The 18,610-nt window shown below is 35.7% G+C and overlaps 1 protein-coding gene across 1 annotated transcript in view; it reads right to left on the reverse strand.

Moving 5' to 3' along the window:
• The window catches only part of LOC140976477 (uncharacterized), a 40,532-nt gene extending 25,443 nt beyond the window's left edge, over nucleotides 1-15,089 (reverse strand). The window contains exons 1-15 of the mRNA XM_073440658.1: nucleotides 14,873-15,089; nucleotides 13,944-14,019; nucleotides 13,479-13,559; nucleotides 13,318-13,398; nucleotides 5,994-6,067; nucleotides 5,853-5,907; nucleotides 5,710-5,758; nucleotides 5,340-5,477; nucleotides 3,963-4,044; nucleotides 3,095-3,173; nucleotides 2,956-3,002; nucleotides 2,665-2,859; nucleotides 2,395-2,470; nucleotides 1,867-1,947; nucleotides 1,559-1,639 (exon numbers count right to left, since the gene is read on the reverse strand). Of these exons, the coding sequence (XP_073296759.1) occupies nucleotides 1,559-1,639; nucleotides 1,867-1,947; nucleotides 2,395-2,470; nucleotides 2,665-2,859; nucleotides 2,956-3,002; nucleotides 3,095-3,173; nucleotides 3,963-4,044; nucleotides 5,340-5,477; nucleotides 5,710-5,758; nucleotides 5,853-5,907; nucleotides 5,994-6,067; nucleotides 13,318-13,398; nucleotides 13,479-13,559; nucleotides 13,944-14,019; nucleotides 14,873-14,971 (1,294 nt within the window). The 5' untranslated portion in view covers nucleotides 14,972-15,089. The remainder of the gene's footprint in view (nucleotides 1-1,558; nucleotides 1,640-1,866; nucleotides 1,948-2,394; nucleotides 2,471-2,664; nucleotides 2,860-2,955; nucleotides 3,003-3,094; nucleotides 3,174-3,962; nucleotides 4,045-5,339; nucleotides 5,478-5,709; nucleotides 5,759-5,852; nucleotides 5,908-5,993; nucleotides 6,068-13,317; nucleotides 13,399-13,478; nucleotides 13,560-13,943; nucleotides 14,020-14,872) is intronic.
• Between the last annotated feature and the right edge of the window lie 3,521 nt (nucleotides 15,090-18,610).

Raw genomic sequence — 18,610 nt, forward strand, 5'->3', positions numbered from 1 at the left:
GCTAAAATTTGACTCGAGTTTGAAAATTTGGAGTGTGAATTGAACATCATTTGACCGACTAAAAAAAGTTCGCAAATCGGTTTAATGTATTTAGGTGCTTATTCAAAACCACATTGATTTCGCAAAAAAAAACGAAGAAGAAAAAGAAGAACTGCATAATCTAAGAGACAAAATTGCATGGTCACGTCAGCAAAAACATGATTCGTGTTGCAACCACGATTTATATATAATAATAACTGATGAAGAAAATGAATACAATATGGTATTATACTTAAATAAACCCAGAGATAATCTTTGTCCAAGTGGAACTCTCCCCTAGCCTAAGCAAGTATTTTTCTCTCACAACAAAATAACTGAATACCCAATCTATTATCTTCATTCACATTTTTATATCCACCTTCCACCCATTTCCAGATTTGTGGGCTTGATTACCCTATGCACAATATATTCGCGTTCACAACAATTCATAAGCTCAAAATCCTTTCTACAGTTGAGAAGACAATATTTTTCAGGGCATCCACAATAACACAAAAGTCTCTCCCAAACATTTGTGGGTACATTGGTCCACATCATCAATCAAATATCTAACTCCTCGAATATCCCACATTTCACAGTCAAATATCCCGCCAACCAAACATTATAGGCCCCACTGTCACTTTATTAATATTCATTAATACTTTCATTTAAATAAAAACGATGTGTAATTCTTATTTTTATCTTTAATTTAATTAATTTTAATTATAATGTTTTCATCAATATTTTTTATTTAATATTGAATTTATGTATTTTTTTGACAATTATCTAGTACAAATAATTTAATATTAAAATTTTATTTAAAAAAACTAGTACAAACCCGAAAGTACGTAACATAAAAACAGAAAATACAAACCCGAAAGTACATTATGAGCATATGGTGGTGGGTATGGTAGAGGTTGATAATTTGTTGAGGATGGTGGGATAAATGAAAATTGAGAATGTTGTGGATTAGGATTAGAACGAACTCGAGAATTTCCACCACGTGTATTTTTGACGGTATTCGGAGAATCCCTCAAAGACTCACTAAAATTTTTAGCCATTTCGAAAAAAAATTGGTGGAGTGTTTTTTTTTTTTTTGGTAGAAAGATTGGTGTAGAGGTTGAAATGAATGTTATTTAGGTTGTAGAAAAATTGTATATTTATAGGAATATTTTTCTTTTAAAAAAAAGTTGTGCACGCAAAAATTGAAGCAATCTGACAAAGGTCATTTACTAAATTTATCAAATTTCATTCGGTCAAACAAATTTTAATTTTAAAAAAATTAATTTTTTTTAAAGAAAACAAAAAGCTGAAGCATGCAGCATGGGTGGGCTGCAGCGTGCGCAGAGTGCAGCTCACGCTGCATGTTCCATTTAAAAAATAATAATAATATTTTTTAAAAAGGAATGCCCGGACACATTTGTATTCGGACATTCCACGTGGGAGGACACAAGGGAGAACATTTCTCCCTTTCTCCAAATGTCCTCCATTGTGTATGCCCTCATTCATCGAAAGAAAACAATCAGAAAAATAATAAACTTACTATGCAATCGCGGCTCCAGCTGTCTAATAAATGCTGGAGAAACAGTTGATGAGATGATAACGGATGCTCCATGTGGAAGAGCTACATACATTAAGAAGCAATTAGGTCAATTCATTGTAGGAATAGTTTAAAAATGAAGTCGGTCAAACTTTAAAAAAAATGACCTCTGTCTACAAAAAATTATATTGTCCGCCCGGTTGCATCAGGTGTTTTTAGTCGATGAAGGTTGTAAATAAAAAAAGTTTAAGCAAGGTCATTTTTCAAATTAAAACTTTGTTGTATACACAAGAGGTACTAAAAACTCATACCTGTCACAGCACCATGGTCCCCAAATAGAACACTTTCAGCTTGATATTCATTTGTAACCATTATAACCAGAACATCCACATCTGAGAAAATGACAGACCAGCAATGATCAAAGAAACTAAAAGTTTTCCAATTCACAAACTTCAAACGCTGAGTGTCTTCACACCAAATGCAACTCTTAAATCCAAAGAAGAATATAATGAACTTTTTATTGTTTAAAGACAATGATGTTGGTTGAAACAATCAACCCCGAGCAATTATGATTTTTTCTATGTCAAGCAGGATTCAGGAAATAAAAAATTCTTAGTGGACAAGCTAAGCAGGTACTCCAGATTACACTCTCATCAGAACTGAGAATATAGAAGTTACACCTTCCTAGGTACGTACCACAAAGTCTTGCTTATCACGCTGACACAAATATGCAGAACCCCATATCATGTTGCACAGACAAAGTGACGACACATGTTGTTTCCTTTAAAATCAACACTTTCACTTACCTAGAGTTTCTACTCCTCAAGTTACAGAATTACCTTTTGATACTTCTGCAGGGCTGCTCTCTGCTATGCCACCTTCATTTGCAAATCGAGATAATGTAGGTTGATACACCTACTCACGAGATTCAAATTGTCGTTAAATGTGAATATTTCCCTTCAATTAACTAATAGTAAATATTAATGTGTATAACATGGTGAATTTTTTAAAAAAATATCATTACGCCCTAAACTTATGGCTATATGCCTGAAATCATAGACAAAAGCTTGTTTACTTTGTAAGGACATATATTTGAGATGAAGACTTACATCGTATCCCAGGACACAGTAATTGGATTCCAATAAATGCTTTGCCATGCCAAATCCCATAGCTCCTAATCCTATAAACCCAATTCGCTTAACATGTTTTGATTTGGCAGATACTGTACCAGCCAGTTCCTCTGGGTTGTTGTATTTTGCATTTACTGCATCTATTATGTTCACTCCAGTTACCTTTTCCCAGACCTGTTAAAACCCAGTTGCAGTCATAGATAAATTATTAAAACAGTTTCGGAGATAAGAACCATAAATAGTATCTGCATGGTTTAATTCAATATTTACTTTGAGCAATGTGGCGTCTTCACCGATCTTTTCGCTATGCGAAAATCCTGTTAAAGATAAGAGTGAAATTTGCCTGACTTGTTCTCAGTATGAATCTAAAGTCACCAGGCAAAAGTATAATATAAGTTGCATGTTATACCTGCTAGCAATGGTTGATGGGCAGCAGTTAAAAGGGGAAGTGGAAATATTAGCGATTTTTCCATCTCCAACACCGTTCCCTTGAGCACAAATACAAATTGATGAGAAAAATATAACTATCGGGGTGGGTGGCAGCACAAAACATTAAGAGACCGGTTTGACAGTTCAAGTTTTAGATAGATTGTTTTGAAGTAAATAATCCCTTTATTTTCTCAAGAATTGGCCACAACATCCGGCATGGATTTTCCAGACCTTAAATCCAAGTAGTCCCAGCTTAAAATGAATAAAAATAATCTAAACTTATTCTTCAGATCTCCATCTGATATACTGTTCAGCAAACCCAAGTTAAGCCCTATAACTCTTCTTCTCCATCCTATTAAAAACCCAAATCCTCAGTTCTTTACCCAGCTTATATTTATGATCCATATTAAATTGTATTAATCTGAAGATTTTTCAGCCACAAAGATTTCCTAAAATAGATCCCAAGTTTCATGCTTCGGTGCAGTGAAATGTTGACCACTAACTTCAAAAAAAGTGTTATTTTCCTGAGGGAAGGACAGTTATCCAACAGAAATTTTCCTCCCTTTCATGTATGTGTACGTGAGTGGAATAGAAAGCATCACAACATAATCACTTAACATTGAAAAACAAACATTACTTCCGCTGGATAGGTTTCGAAGACATATCCAAACAGGAACTTTACATCTATTCATTGAATGTATAAAAAAACAAGAATTATCAATGTGAAACACGAGATGAATCACCAGTCACCACATCTACTGATATTCATTTTTTTTGATAGCCAACGATGTGGCATTGCAGTTACAAAAGGCAAAATCCACTACCTTGAGTAAGTTGCAACATCTTACCAGGTTTTGAACAAAAGCATTGAGCATATTATGCTTTGACCGGTTACCCTTTAACAAATGAGGGATGTAATTTTTGAAAACCCTACAAACATCAAACAAGGATAAAAGTTTATATTACCAAAACAAATGTGTGAGCATGTAATGAAGTAGAGACAGGAATCTAAATCAAAAACTTGTAACATCAACATAAAGCACGTTAGTTCTTGTAGCTTTGTACCCAATTTGTTAGCATAAACTAAATTACTTGCCCAAATCCGACATCTAGCATATAAAATTTCATACTGTACCTGCAAGTCAGAATTCACGGAAATAGCTTCTACTTTTAGTGCCATGCCTACTGCAACAATTTGCAATAGTCTTGACTCTTCTTAACTTTAGCAGATACAAATGTGTAAAGCAAATTGTATGAAATTGTTTGTGTAAACTCTATGAATTTAGTGTTTGCTGGGGAAGAGAATCTTATTTAAATAGCAAACCCAAGTAAAAATCCCATTTAATATTTGCTTCACTCTTCTAGCATCTCTGCCTCGTTTAAAAGGCTGGGATGTATTTGATTGAATCAACATGCTACTTGAAGATAGCATTGTGTTTTCAAGATAAAACAGGTGAAATCCTAAGCACAGTCACAAAACAAAAGGATGCTATAAAATGGACTTGAACCCAGTTTTTTGTTATGGCATGAAATTGTAACCTTGAAAGTAAGATGAAGTTTGCACAAAATTATGAGCTTATTTGCATTTCTAACAATAATAAATTGTAACTCTATTGATCAAATTCTCTTCCAACAATTTATTGGTCACTCCCTGCGGAAGCATTTCCCATAAGAGAACACAAAATTTACTCTAATTCACTCTACTTTGACTATTTATCTTTGGTTTCATCACTCTGTAGTGCTCCATTATTAAGGATCAATCACCAGAGAATCATAGCCTACTGCTCAAGTTTAGTTGTAACTCTTTTAATTCAAGTAAACACAAAACGATACTTCTCTAAACCGGACTCCGTATTAAGACCAGATGAGTACGAAATTCTCTTTGCTTGTTCCCAACCCAGATGAATATAACATTATTTCTTAGCTCGTTCCAGAAATAATTCCACTTAGTACAAACTACCACAAAAAATATTGCCTAAAAGTAAAATGCTGTTTTTGGTTCAGATGCAACTCAGAAATGAACCACAAGTAATTATCAAAGAAACAGACGGAAGGTGCCAATGACAATTTTTTGCTTGATGTCCTATCTGGATAAAAGCAGACAGGCACAAAATTATGAATTTGCAAGTGTAAGTTGCTGAAAAATACTTTTTTCAACTTCTAAGCAAAAGGAAAAAAAATAACTGCAAATAAAATAAAATTAAAAATTATAACAATTCAGTCACCATGAATTTCCAGCAGCATTAGATATGATATCATATAATATCATCGGATGAATTCCAGCTTGAGTACCAAGAGACAAGGCCTCCAGTGATGCTACAAAGTGAATGCCTTCAAGAAGCTCAATTACCATTTTACTTTTGCTGCAATCAAAATATAAAGAATATATGAGAGAGAGTTGAGTATTATATATGGTATAATAAATAAACTGTTAACTTTTGATTGATATGCAAAATGATAATTAAACTTTTTTCCCTTCAGCAATATTTAACGCATGCACTTTAATAGAGTAACTACTGCATTGCCTATCATGATGAGACACAATTTTTTGTTTTTAGAGGATACAAAGATCAAGAAGCCACGAAGAGAGCGCACCTGCCAGCACCGACTTCACCTTCAAAAAAGAAAAGTTTTTCGCCCATGGCTGCGCAAAAAATTATTATTATTATTATTATCAGTAATCTTTGCCGCAAATTGCTAAAAAAAACAACCAAATAAAAGCAAGGGGTGAATTGAACCAGAAAGAATGGGATGTGCCCTAGAGATGGAATCTGATCTTCCTGAGGATGTAATCTGTTGATCATTGATAAAAAGAATTAAGCGCATCCAGCCAGAACTTGATTTTTCAAAACACCTTAAACGATAGCTAACAAATTTACCATGACTTTCCCATTCAAAACTTCAGACACGGCCCTTGAGACATACATATCAACAAATGCCATTTGATAATCCTCTGCGACAAAATAAAAGTATTATGGAAAGGACAGGATGTAATCAAACAGAAAATTAATTTCATGTCCATAGATCTAGGCATAAAGGTGATAGTACAACTGTACAACAATTGTAGCTCTAACAATTATGGGTTAGTGGCTTAACAAAGACTCAACAATCTTGTGTGTAATCTATCATTTCCAAACTGGGAACTGATAAAATAACTATTTATCAACTTAAAATGAAATGTTGCTTTGATATGTTGGTGCAGGAATTAGAACTGATTGACCCCCCATTATTGAATGCGAAATTTACATGGACAAATTTGAGGGCTACACCGATTTGCAGCAGACTTGATAGATTCTTGTTCTTGGGAGGATGGACGGAACTATTCCCGTTCCATAGGCAATATGTATTGCCGCGACTAACATCGGATCATTTTCCAATTGTTTTAGATACACAAAAAATGAAATGGGGGCCGAGTCCATTTAGATTCGAGAACATGTGGCTGAAACATAAGAGCTTTAAACAAAATTTTTCGACATGGTGGAATAGCACACAATTTCAAGGATGGGAGGGATACAAATTTATGAGAAAATTAAAGTCTGTTAAGGAAAATATTAAGTTATGGAATGGCGAGGTGTTCGGGAAGACTGAGATGAGGGAGGCCGAATTGAAAAATAGAATTATTGCTTTGGATGAGATAGAGGGTGAAGGGAGGGAGAATGCAGAAGGGGCGAATGAAAAAAAATTAATTAAATGTGAGTTGGAAGAATTGATGTGTCGACGAAATCAAATGTTATATCAAAAAGCAAAGATAAATTGGTTAAAAGATGGAGATCACAACACAAAGTTCTTCCATTCTCTACTTAATCACCGAAGAAGCAAAGGAATTATCAGTAGATTGGAAAATGAGGACGGGGTGGTTGTAGAGGATGAAGGTCAAATAATCAAATCCATTCTAGAATACTTCCAGCAGTTGTACGGCAAAAGAGATGTAAATAGATTTGGGATTGAAGGCGTAGAATGGAGACCTATCGATGTCGATATGAGAGCTGAAATTGAACAACCATTTCTCGAGGAAGAGGTTAAGAAGGCTATTTTCGACTGTGACAGATGCAAAGCACCGGGGCCTGATGGTTATACATTTGCACTATATCAGGATTGTTGGGAAGTGGTCAAGGGGGAGTTAATGAAGGTTTTCGAGGAATTTTACGAAGAGGGGATCATCAATGGAATCACCAATGAATCGTATATATGTTTGATACCAAAGAAACATGACTCACTAAGGGTTAAAGATTTCAGACCCATTAGCCTCACAACGAGCTTATACAAGATAATCGCTAAAGTGTTGGCTACAAGGATGAAAAGAGTTTTGTCACATACTTTGTCCGAATCTCAATATGCATTTACGGAAGGAAAACAAATTTTGGATTGTTGTTTGATTGCTAATGAGCTGGTGGAAGAAGGGAGGAAGAAGAAAAAGAAAGGTTGGGTGAAAATTGACTTTGAAAAAGCATATGACAATGTGGAGTGGGATTTCTTGGACTTCGTGCTAGGCAAAAAGGGATTTGGAGAGAGATGGATAAGAGGGTGCGTATCTAATGTTTCGTTTTCCATCATGATCAATGGGAGACCGAGGGGGAAATTTAAATCAAGTAGAGGGCTTAGACAGGGAGACCCATTGTCACCTTTCTTGTTCAACATGTTAGTTGATGTTTTGGGAAGTTTGATTGATAAAGCAAAAGATGCCAAATTAATAAAAGGGTTCGAGGTGGGGCGAGATCAGGTGGAAGTATCGCATATACAGTTTGCGGACGACACATTGTTTTTCGTTCAAAAAGAGGTACACTTACAATTTTTGGTGCGAATCTTGAAATTGTTTTGTGATATGTCAGGACTTGGGATCAATTGGGATAAGAGTGCATTATTGGGTTTAAGTCAGGATGAAGTTGAAGAAGATAATCTAGCCCAGAGGTTTGGTTGTCGAAGGGATAAATGGCCGATCATATACTTGGGAGTTCCTTTAGGGGGCAATCCATTGAAAGTGTCTTTTTGGGAACCAATCTTGATCAGGATTACCAAAAAATTGGCAACGTGGAAAAAAGCTTTTTTGTCCAAAGGAGGAAGATTGATATTGATTGCAGCGGTGTTGAATGTTTTGCCTACATACTTTCTGTCACTTTTCAGGGTACCGAAAGGAGTGGCGGGAAAGATGGAAAAGATAATGAGAGATTTTCTGTGGGATGGAAACGAGGGTGAATCACATTGTCATATGGTAAGGTGGGAACAAGTTTGTAGACCGAAAGAGAAAGGAGGATTGGGTATCGGAAATATTTGCTTGAGAAACAAAGCGCTTTTGGGAAAATGGTGGTGGAGGTTTGGCGTTGAACACGATCCTTTGTGGAAAAGAATAATAAGAAGCAAATATGGGCTACAAGAAAATTATTGGGACGCAGGTTTGGCATGGAATGTGACGTTTAAATGTCCGTGGAAATTTATCTCAAGCACTTACCCGACTTATCACCAACTATTGAGATTAGTGGTTAGAGGGGGACTAAAGTCAGATTTTGGGAGGATATTTGGTGGGGGGATGTAGCTTTCCGGGATTTGTTCCCTTCTTTATTTTGTATAACCTCAGCTCGTAACTTGCAAATATCATATTTTTTCACTTTCGACAATGTGTCTAATGATTATTCCTGGGACTTGCATTTTCGTCGGTCTCTTCGAGAGGAGGAAGTTGTTCATTTGTCCTCGTTGTTAGGTATTTTAGAAAGGGTTAGGTTGGTAGAAGGGGTTGATGATTTTAGAGTGTGGGAGAGGGATCCGTCTGGTAAGTTCACGGTCAAGTCATTTTTCCATTCACTCTTCTCCGCTAATAATGGTGTCCAAAATTTCGAATTTTACAACATCATTTGGAAGACTCCTATTCCTTCAAAGGTTCAAATTTTCTCTTGGACGGCAATTCTTGGTATGTTACCAACAGCAGAGTTGATGCAAAAGAGATGGCCTAACTGTGCCCTTTCTCCCAGTTGGTGTGTGTTGTGTCGTCATGAGCTGGAAACGCAAGATCATTTGCTAATTCACTGTAAGCTTGCTAATGAATTGTGGTCAAGGGCTTTGAATGAATTGAAATTTGCTTGGGTTATACCGAAGACAACAACTGATTTGTTCAATACGGACTTGGGCCAATGGGTTGGAAAAAGAGGACGAGTTTTTTGGAGGGTGGTGATCCATGGCATATGCTGGGGCATCTGGCTAGAGAGAAATAGAAGAATCTTTCAAGACTTGGAAGACAGTGCAGAAGAGTGTCGGGACAAAATCAAATTCATGATAGTCAAATGGATTGGAATTAATAAAGATTTGCAGAGTTTATCAACACTAGATCTTTTAAGGAACTGGACTTATGTGTATTGCTAATTTAGTGTTTCATATTTGGCCTTGGTGGACTACTAGTCCACTTCTTGTAACTGAAAAACTATTTCATATTAATATAAGTAAGTTTCTTATCAAAAAAAAAATGAAATGTTGAAAGAAATTTAGTGTTAGAACTTTCGGAAGATTAAAAGCTACGGAAAGGAGACTTGTTTTACCAGAAAATGTTGAAGATCTTAGATAAGATAATTAGGATATTTGTTTTAAATTTTTAAACTTTAAGTTTAGAACAGGTAAATTGGATTTTGTAGGGATATGCAGTTAGGCTTTTCTTTTATATATATTTCATGTACGTTCAAGATAGTAATGAAGGAGAATTCTCTTCCTCATACAGATTTTACACCAAACTAGGGCATCAGGAATAAACCCTAGTCGTTGCCTTGACAAAATACGGCAATATGGCTTCATCGTCGGATTCTGATAAACAACCACCGGTTCCGCCGCATCAGACCACTATCGATCTCTCTCCGCTTCAATCCATTATATGCCACAAACTCGATGGCCAGAATTACCTGCAATGGTCCCAGTCCGTCATGATGTTTATATGCGGCAAGGGAAAGGAAGATCTCATCTCTGGCTCATCCAAACAACCGCCAACCGGCCACCACGGATGGAAAATTCAAATCCTGGAACGCCGATAATAGCATGCTCATGTCTTGGCTTATCAATTCCATGGTCCCAGACATTGGAGAGGATTTCCTCCTCTATTCTTTGCCGAAGAAATATAGGATGCAGTCCGGGATACGTACTCTGCCAGAGACAACACTTCTGAATTATTCAGCGTGGAAGGCTGCCTTCATGACATTCTCCAGGGTGAGGACACGGTCATAACTTACTTCACTGCCCTCACCAAACTCTAGCAACAGCTCGATTTGTTCGAATCACACGACTGGAAGTGTGCAACGGATGAAACAAAATTCAGGGAGATTGTGTAGACCAAACGTGTTATGTATTCAAGTTCCTTCTCAGACTTGATCCATCTCTTGATGAAGTTCGTGGCCGCATCTTGTCCAATAAACCGCTGCCAGGACTCCGTGCAGCTTTCTCCGAGGTCCTCCATGAGGAAAGTAGCCGAAAGTTGAAGTTGGGATCTTCTCGTCCCCCTACCAGTGATGCTTCTGCCCTAGCGTCCACTCGACCATCGTTTCCCTCCAATCCCGACGGTGGTACGCGGCATTCGCCGCATTCTGCATCCACAAACAGCCAGCAAGTGCAGAATGGTTGCTTATGGTGTGACAAGTGCAAGAAACCAAACCATACCTAGGACACTTGCTGGCGCATTCATGGTAAACCGGCAGATTAGAAACCAAATAAGGAACGTCGTGTTAATTCCGTTATTGTCGTCGCTGCTTTCCCTGCCTCGCAGCAACCTTTCACCCAACAGCAGCTTGATGCCCTTCAGCGTCTCTTTGGCCAGATTTCTGCTCAAAATTCTGCCCCATCCACAACACTTTTGAGTACGGGTAATGCAGCACACCAAGGTGATTTTCCCCTTGCATTTTCCTCGAATCGGGATTTGTCTTCTACATGAATTGTTGACTCGGGTGCCTCTGATCATATGACGGCTAGTCTTTCAATTTTTAGCTCTTACAGGCCATGTGAGGTCTTTCATTCTGTACAAATTGCTAATGGTTATAGTTCAAAGATCTTGGGTGTTGGTTCTGTGCAACTTTCTCGTGATATTTGCTTACAATTTGTGCTCTTCGCCCCTGATCTTACTGTTAATTTACTGTATGTTAGCAAGATTAATGTCGACCTCTACTGCACTACTAAATTCCATGTCGATTGTAATGCCCGAGATTTTATTTGGTAATTTGGGATTAATGATTATGAATTGTTATGATTATAGACGGACCACTCCGAGACCAGAATTGGAAAATGCATGAGTTGGCATATGTGGGATACAGTAGGTATCGCGCACATGCGAGGCATAAAGGCATGCATATGCGCGAGAAGACCATTGCCGAGGCAGAAGACCTCGCGCATATGCGCGAGTCAGGGCGCGCATATGCGCGAGGTGGTGGATTTCAGAAGTGCCAGGACAGAACGTTCGGCGCATATGCGCAAAGATGGTGCGCGCATATGCGCGAGCAGAAGAAATGTTATGCGACGAGACAGTAGGTCTCGTGCATATGCGCCAATGATGGTCGCGCATATGCGCGAGACATGCTGCACCAAGAGGGAGCCACCTATCCTTGCCATGCAATTTAAGTGTAAACAATGTTACATTCCTTCAGAATTCAGCAGAAAAGATCGAGACAAGCTTCAGAGGAAGGTTCAAGCTTTTCATCTTTCTACCTATCACACACTCGACCTGACATTGGATACATCGTGACTGTTGTCAGTCAGTACATGACTAAACCTACTGAAGAACACATGGAAACAGTATACCGAGTGCTGATATACTTGAAGGGAACACCTAGAAAAGGGTAGCTCTTTAGAAAGACTGCAATAAGAAATTTTAGTCTACAGTGATGCTGATTGGGCAGGTTGTCCTGTTGATAGACGCTCTACATCTGCATATTGTTCATTTATATGGGATAATCTAGTGACATGGAGAAGTAAGAAACAACCAGTTGTGGCCAGAAGCAGCGCGGAAGCATAATACAGAGCATTGTCCAATGGAATTTGTGAAAGCATGTGGCTTAAAATGTTGCTTAATGAATTGAAGATAGCAAATAGTCATCCAATTGAGATGATGTGTGACAAGTGACAACCAAGCCACCTTAAAGATTGCCAAGAATCCATTTCGCCATGACTGAACCAAGCAAGTGGAAATCGACACACACTTCATAAGTGAAAAGGTTGAGAAGAGAATAGTTGATCTCCACTATTTCTCTCACACAGCTGGCAGATATTTTGACAAAGGCACTCCATCGACCGCACTTCAAATAATTGAAGACCAAGCTCGCCATGACATACATATACCGCCAAGCTTGAGGGGGAGTGTTGAAGATCTTAGAAAATTAGGTTATTTGTTTTAAGTTTAAACTTTAAACTTAGAGTATATAAATTGGATTTTGTAGGAATATGCAGTTAGGCTTTTCTTTATATATATTTCATATTATTTCATGTACGTTCAAGTTAATAATATAGGAGAATTCTCTTCCTTTTACAGATTTGACACCAAACTACACAAAAGATTACAATTAAGTTAGTAAGATTTATGTTTTTATAAGTATAATTGTAGGCAAGAATATTGTAACAGTTTTCACAAAGATAGGTGCTTTGGTGGTAGGCAGAATTTGTTTCTCCAGTATATACACCCCTCACTGGAAAATGAAAATAATCAATTTTCTATCTAGATCATACCACACAGCATTTGCACGACGTCGGATGCTGCTCTATTAGCAATATAAAAAGGGTATGTTCAATTTAAAGATAAATGGGATGATTGACGCTTCGGGTTCAGAAACAATACATCTTATACTGATATACTCCATTAATCCATTTAGATTCATAGAGCATTATAATTGTTGTTTATTAGGATGAATTTCTAAAAAACTTAAAATTTGGTTGTAAGTAAATAAAATTATATTAAAAATATAATGATTCAGAAAAAAGTTTTGAAATGGCAAAATAAACAAAGAGAGAAAACATTAGTACGCTGTATGCCAATCTAATGCAAGTTAATACCAGAACATAATTCTGGAAAATCATTTGTATCATGGAGGTATACAAGTCAAATTAATTTAAGTTAGATTTACAGAGAAGACAAAGAAAGTTGAGATAAACATATACATTCAGTAGACTTAAATCTTCACCACTTTTTTTATCAGTATATCTTTATCACTTTATTTAGCATAAAAGGTGATAAGCATACAAAATAAAAGCTACCTTTAACACTTTTCTCCAGCTTCTGGATATGTGCAGGGAGTATAATAGAATGGAGAATGATGATTACGTCTTTTTGCAATCCTGTAAAGTCAGAAAATAATGTTAGTGCATCGATCTCAAACAAAATTAATAAAGAATCTTCATACAAATTTGAAAGGTACCTTTTAGAACACCTTCATCACTATAAAAAATATCATTTATTTGATCAACGTGAGATATAAGTATGACCAAAGCATGGACACCTGAGTGAAAAGGAAAAAATTGTAAGCTTGAATCAAGACCAGGATCATAGTTATAGAATATTTACCCATGGAATAGCACAACTAAAGTCAGTATAATTGACCATTTGGAATACTAGTGTCTTAATCTCTTAGTAATTTATTTTTCTTGCTGCGGCATGGTGACACTTATTCATTCTAAACTAACACTAACAGCAATTTAGCAGTAGATCAGATCATCCTGGATCACTACAGAGACTTAGACATCTACTATCAGAAAAATGCGTTCTGGAGTGGATATAGTGCAAACAAAATTCGTAAATTACTAGACTGCTTATAGCTGTTTTAATCTAAAGGTGGGAAATATGCCACATCGAAACCTGCAAAAGGCAGAACTATTTCATTTACCTTTCCCTGTATCCACCAGATTGGAACACTTTTTACCCCCTAGTTTTGAGAAGTCATCCATCAAAGAACCGGATATCTGAAATATAAATTTTAAACAAGCATTGTAAAGTACAGAGGTAAGAAATAATTAATCTGTACCAGATTATTGAATGTTTTTATCAGTAAAATCGACAACTGAAAATTGGCTGCATCTTGACATTGGGCCTCATTAACATTCCAAATCATTGCTCGAAAAAGTGATTTCTCGTCAAATTTCTTTCGTAGAATAGGAATGCTGAAAATGACAATCATATCTTAGAACATTTTCCCGGTCTGTAAGTTAAAGCACTTTCAAATGGTGAACATCAAGATCTAGCTTGCTGTATCTCACATGGTTATCAATTGTACTCTTTAGCTTTATAACTACAGTGAGTAATTATTTATTTATAAAATCATTCTGGGTTCATAAGATTACCGGATTCCGCCATTCTCTAATCCTGGATATGGATATTTCAGGATTGAAACTGACGACCAATTGTAATACCAGCATACTCTAATATTCCTCACATGTTCCAACACGTAAAGATTAATCTGGCGTTGCACAACTAACCAAATTTTTGTACACGAGATAAGCGATTTTCAAAGTCATGACCCCCAGTCCCATACCACGTTAATGATCACCACACCAAAAGTTTTTGAGTTGATGGATCCTGGGAATAGTATTCGCATTCAATTCTTTGAACAGCCAAATCAACCACATTTACTCCAAATGGTGGCAAATAGAACATGAAACCGAATCAATAACACCCAAAAAGAGCAAAAGAAACAAGATTATTACTGGACAGCCTTGTCAACATCATCGTCTTGATCTCTTACCATACATGTCGATCATACGAAAACCAAACAGCCCAAAAAATAAAAAATTACAATGAAAGGAAATTCGGGAAAACCTCAAATGCCTGAACTTCATAGCCAGAATGCAGAAGAGAAGCAGCCAGTTCCAAGGAGATATCATCCAACCCAATGAAACCCACTACACTTCGACCCATTTTTCGCACAAATGAGGACTCAAACAGACAAAAATTTGCGAGTATATGCGATCAGAATTTTTATTTTACGCCTTCGATCGGCAGCAAATTTAGTCAAAGCCCAAAGCATGGATGCAAATTTGACTGGAGATGTAAGAGTATATATTTTGGAGAGGTGGGCCAACCTAATTACGTGCCAAACCCAAATCTATCTAAAATGTTCAGTATAAGCAGATATTAAAGAAATTAAAATTTAAAATAAATAATTAGAATAAATTATAAGTAAATTAGAGAAAAAATCTCCCATTGACATAAAAATTTAGTTTAAACTCCTCAACTTTAATAAACTAATACAAATATCTTTGTTTTTATAACTCGACCAAAAATATATTAAAAACAAGGTAAAATTATTTCAAACATATAATTATATAATAATATTATTAATGTGTAATAAAATGTTTAAAGAGGAGATTTTTCTCAAAAATTATAAAATAGGTTCCTAAAAATAGTTCAGGGTTCCTCTAAAGTCTCCGAAAATCTTAAAGAGATCTAAAAGACGATACAATACCATACCAATCAGTTATATTATGTGTTACAATACTATACCAATCAGTTTATTATGTGTTAAGCAAAATTGAGGAAATACTTGAGAAACAAAAAGAAATTCTTAAAAGATATTCAAACAAGAATTCAAACTCTAGAACAACAACCAAGTTCTAGTAAAAAGGTACCACCATCTTTTAGTACTGAACCATTACTACACCAAATAGGGGCGGCCAAGGCAAAACCTTTAACCGGAGAAGACAAAATGATCAATCTAATTAAAACTGTCTCATAAAAAAATTTAAGCTGATGACAACTATAAAAATGATTGGTCTAGAAGATCTTCAAGATCTTGCACAGTCTTTTATGAATCTCAAGGTCGTGGATCTGAAGATAAACACAACAGAGGATTAACCTCCCTCGATAACTTTGTCATATTCTCATAAACCACCAAGGAAATGTGTGGGATCTCATAATACAAATATGAGACGACCTCAAACAGATTTCCAAGTAGGTTCAGAAGCACACTCAGTGGGAACACGGTCAAGGATAAATCAAATACTCTTGCACCAAACACCATATGAGAAGTCTGTTTTAGAACCAATACATCTTTATGGGGTTATACTTGACCTTGATGTAATGGACTTCAAAAACAGAAAAGATCTTATATATGATTGTACAACGGTAACGAGAATCGCAGCAAGAACACTTGATCTCAACAAATAAGAAATCATTAAACTTTTAGAAATGAGTTTGATGAGATCAGTCAAAATCGTCTGAGACACGACTTCGACAGAAATCAAAGAGCCAATTCTAACAAGAAAATCTCTTAGTGAGATAGCTGGAATAATTACTACCCTATTTAAAGAATAATTTATGCCGGAAGACTATTTTAGCAATTAAGACACAAAGAAGAAAAATAAATTTATTCAAGCTCTGTGTAATCTTGAATTACATGACATCTGTTTAATGGATAAATATATTATGTTTTTCACTAAATATATATATAATTTGGGGGTGGAAGAAAACATAACAATGCAACTCTTCTTCATCAAAATATCAAGTCCTTAAAGAGTACTGCTAATTAAAGAATATGTATCTGACAATCTAGATACTTTGGCACGGAGGGTCTCTTTTCTCAAAGGAAAATTGGGCAGAATTGTGTCATATGGCAGTATTACAAAAGAATTACAAACGATTAAGGAGTATTAATAAACTTACTCTTTTTTGTTATAAATAAAATGATCTTCCAACAATAATGGAAAGTAAGCTACAAAGGCAGAAAAAATATGAGTTTTAGATCTAATCTTTATACCAGATAATAATAATAATAATAATAATAATAAAATTAAAATTTTAATTAATTTATATATTTATTTAATATATAATAATAAAAATAAAAAATTAATTAAGATCAAGTGGTGCATCATTTCATTCAAGTTTCTTCAGTTTTTATGAATAAGACCCCATTCGTTTCATTCATCACACTATTTTTTCTTCTTCTCCTTTCTCTCCAAGTTTAGTTCTATATGTGAATTTTTAAGCATTAACGCTTAAAGCTCAAATTTTCAAGATATAAAATCTTGAGTTTGAATTTTTCTAAACTTATACGCTTAAATTCGAACTTTGAAATTAAATTCAAGAGTTGTCTTTTAGTTTTTGAGTTTTTTAAGCATTTGCGCTTAAATCCAAGTTTTGCAAGATCTCTTGGAATTGGATTTTTAAGTTTAACGCTTAGAATTCGAAATTAGAAAATTTTCATATCATCTTGATAGCATTCTAAACATCTCAAGTTCATGTGACTTTAAAATTTGTAGTGCTACTATTTTGAAGTCATAGTCGTAGTATATTGGGAAACGAATTGCCAACAACCGTGAGCACCGGGGTGAGACAATATCGGTTTAAGAAAAAAGAGTTAAACTCTTACCTCGACTATTTTCTCATAGTCATTTGGTTCACCCATTTCTATACCTTGATTTCCCAAAACAAAAGAATACCTACCAACAGCAGGACATGTCTAGACTCTATCAACATGGATAATTTCGTTAATGGGAATATCTCATGCCTCGATAGCAATGAAAGTGATCTCTACAATTCCAAGATTCAGTGGCTTCTCCAACTCGAGTGGCAATAAAGATGAATCTATAGACCAGAATAAGGTATGTCTTATTGATGAGATATAACTTATCTTATTTTTCCTGGCTATGTAATCCTTGATATGTTGTTCAAAAAAAGTTAACTAATAGTCTACCATGTCACTTATTTTATCCGTCTTTTTGGAATTACATTTCTCTCAAAGAATGTGACTGCTCATCTTACATTGTTAAAATTGTTACCATCAGAAGTGGAAAAACAAATGACAAAGCACTCAATATATTTAGGATCTTTAAAAGTTGTGGGAATCTCTGAGTCGGCATGCTAAATTTTTTACTGTTGCAGACTCTTTTTGGATACCCTAGGAAGGATGTTTTATTAATCGAGCTTGGAGTTACTATTGGTGGCCTCGGCTTGAAAAGCAGATTGGAGGTATCGTGGTATCATTTTCACTTTGTTTCCCCCTCTCTTCATACTCTACCTTGCCACTTGCTCTTCATTGTGCCTGTGATATATTTTGTGCCTTTTGTGTTCTCTTCTAAATCTAAGTATGAGTTAAAATTTCCGTGACACGTGTTCAAATTTTCTGCAGTTTGTTGATGTTAATCCCCTACAAGCTGGGAATGTTGTACAGTTAGTCTTGGTTTTAGGTCTTACGGTTGGATGGATTTCAACATATATTTTCAGAGTTATCAAACAAAGAAATGACATATGCACAGCAGCTACTTGATTATGAAGTTAAAGTCATGGATGTTAGTCTTTCATAAGTCAACTTCAAAATACACTTTTCTTGTCTGCTTTTTTGATGTCTCATGCTCTTTATTTGCGGTACAAAATCGATGAAAAATACCCATACCCCTCTTCCTCTACATTTGTGTAAAGTTTTTTTCCTCTCGTTTGATATATGAGTTTTGAGTGGAAAAAACTTGGTTCTCAAGGAAAGTGCTCTTTCTAGAAACTGCTGAAAGGAGAAAAATGTTAGATGGTCTGGTGTATTGGTAATTAGAAATTTTAGAAACCACA

This window comes from Primulina huaijiensis, chromosome 5, assembly GCF_012295235.1.
Source record: "Primulina huaijiensis isolate GDHJ02 chromosome 5, ASM1229523v2, whole genome shotgun sequence".
NCBI classification, from domain to species: domain Eukaryota; kingdom Viridiplantae; phylum Streptophyta; class Magnoliopsida; order Lamiales; family Gesneriaceae; genus Primulina; species Primulina huaijiensis.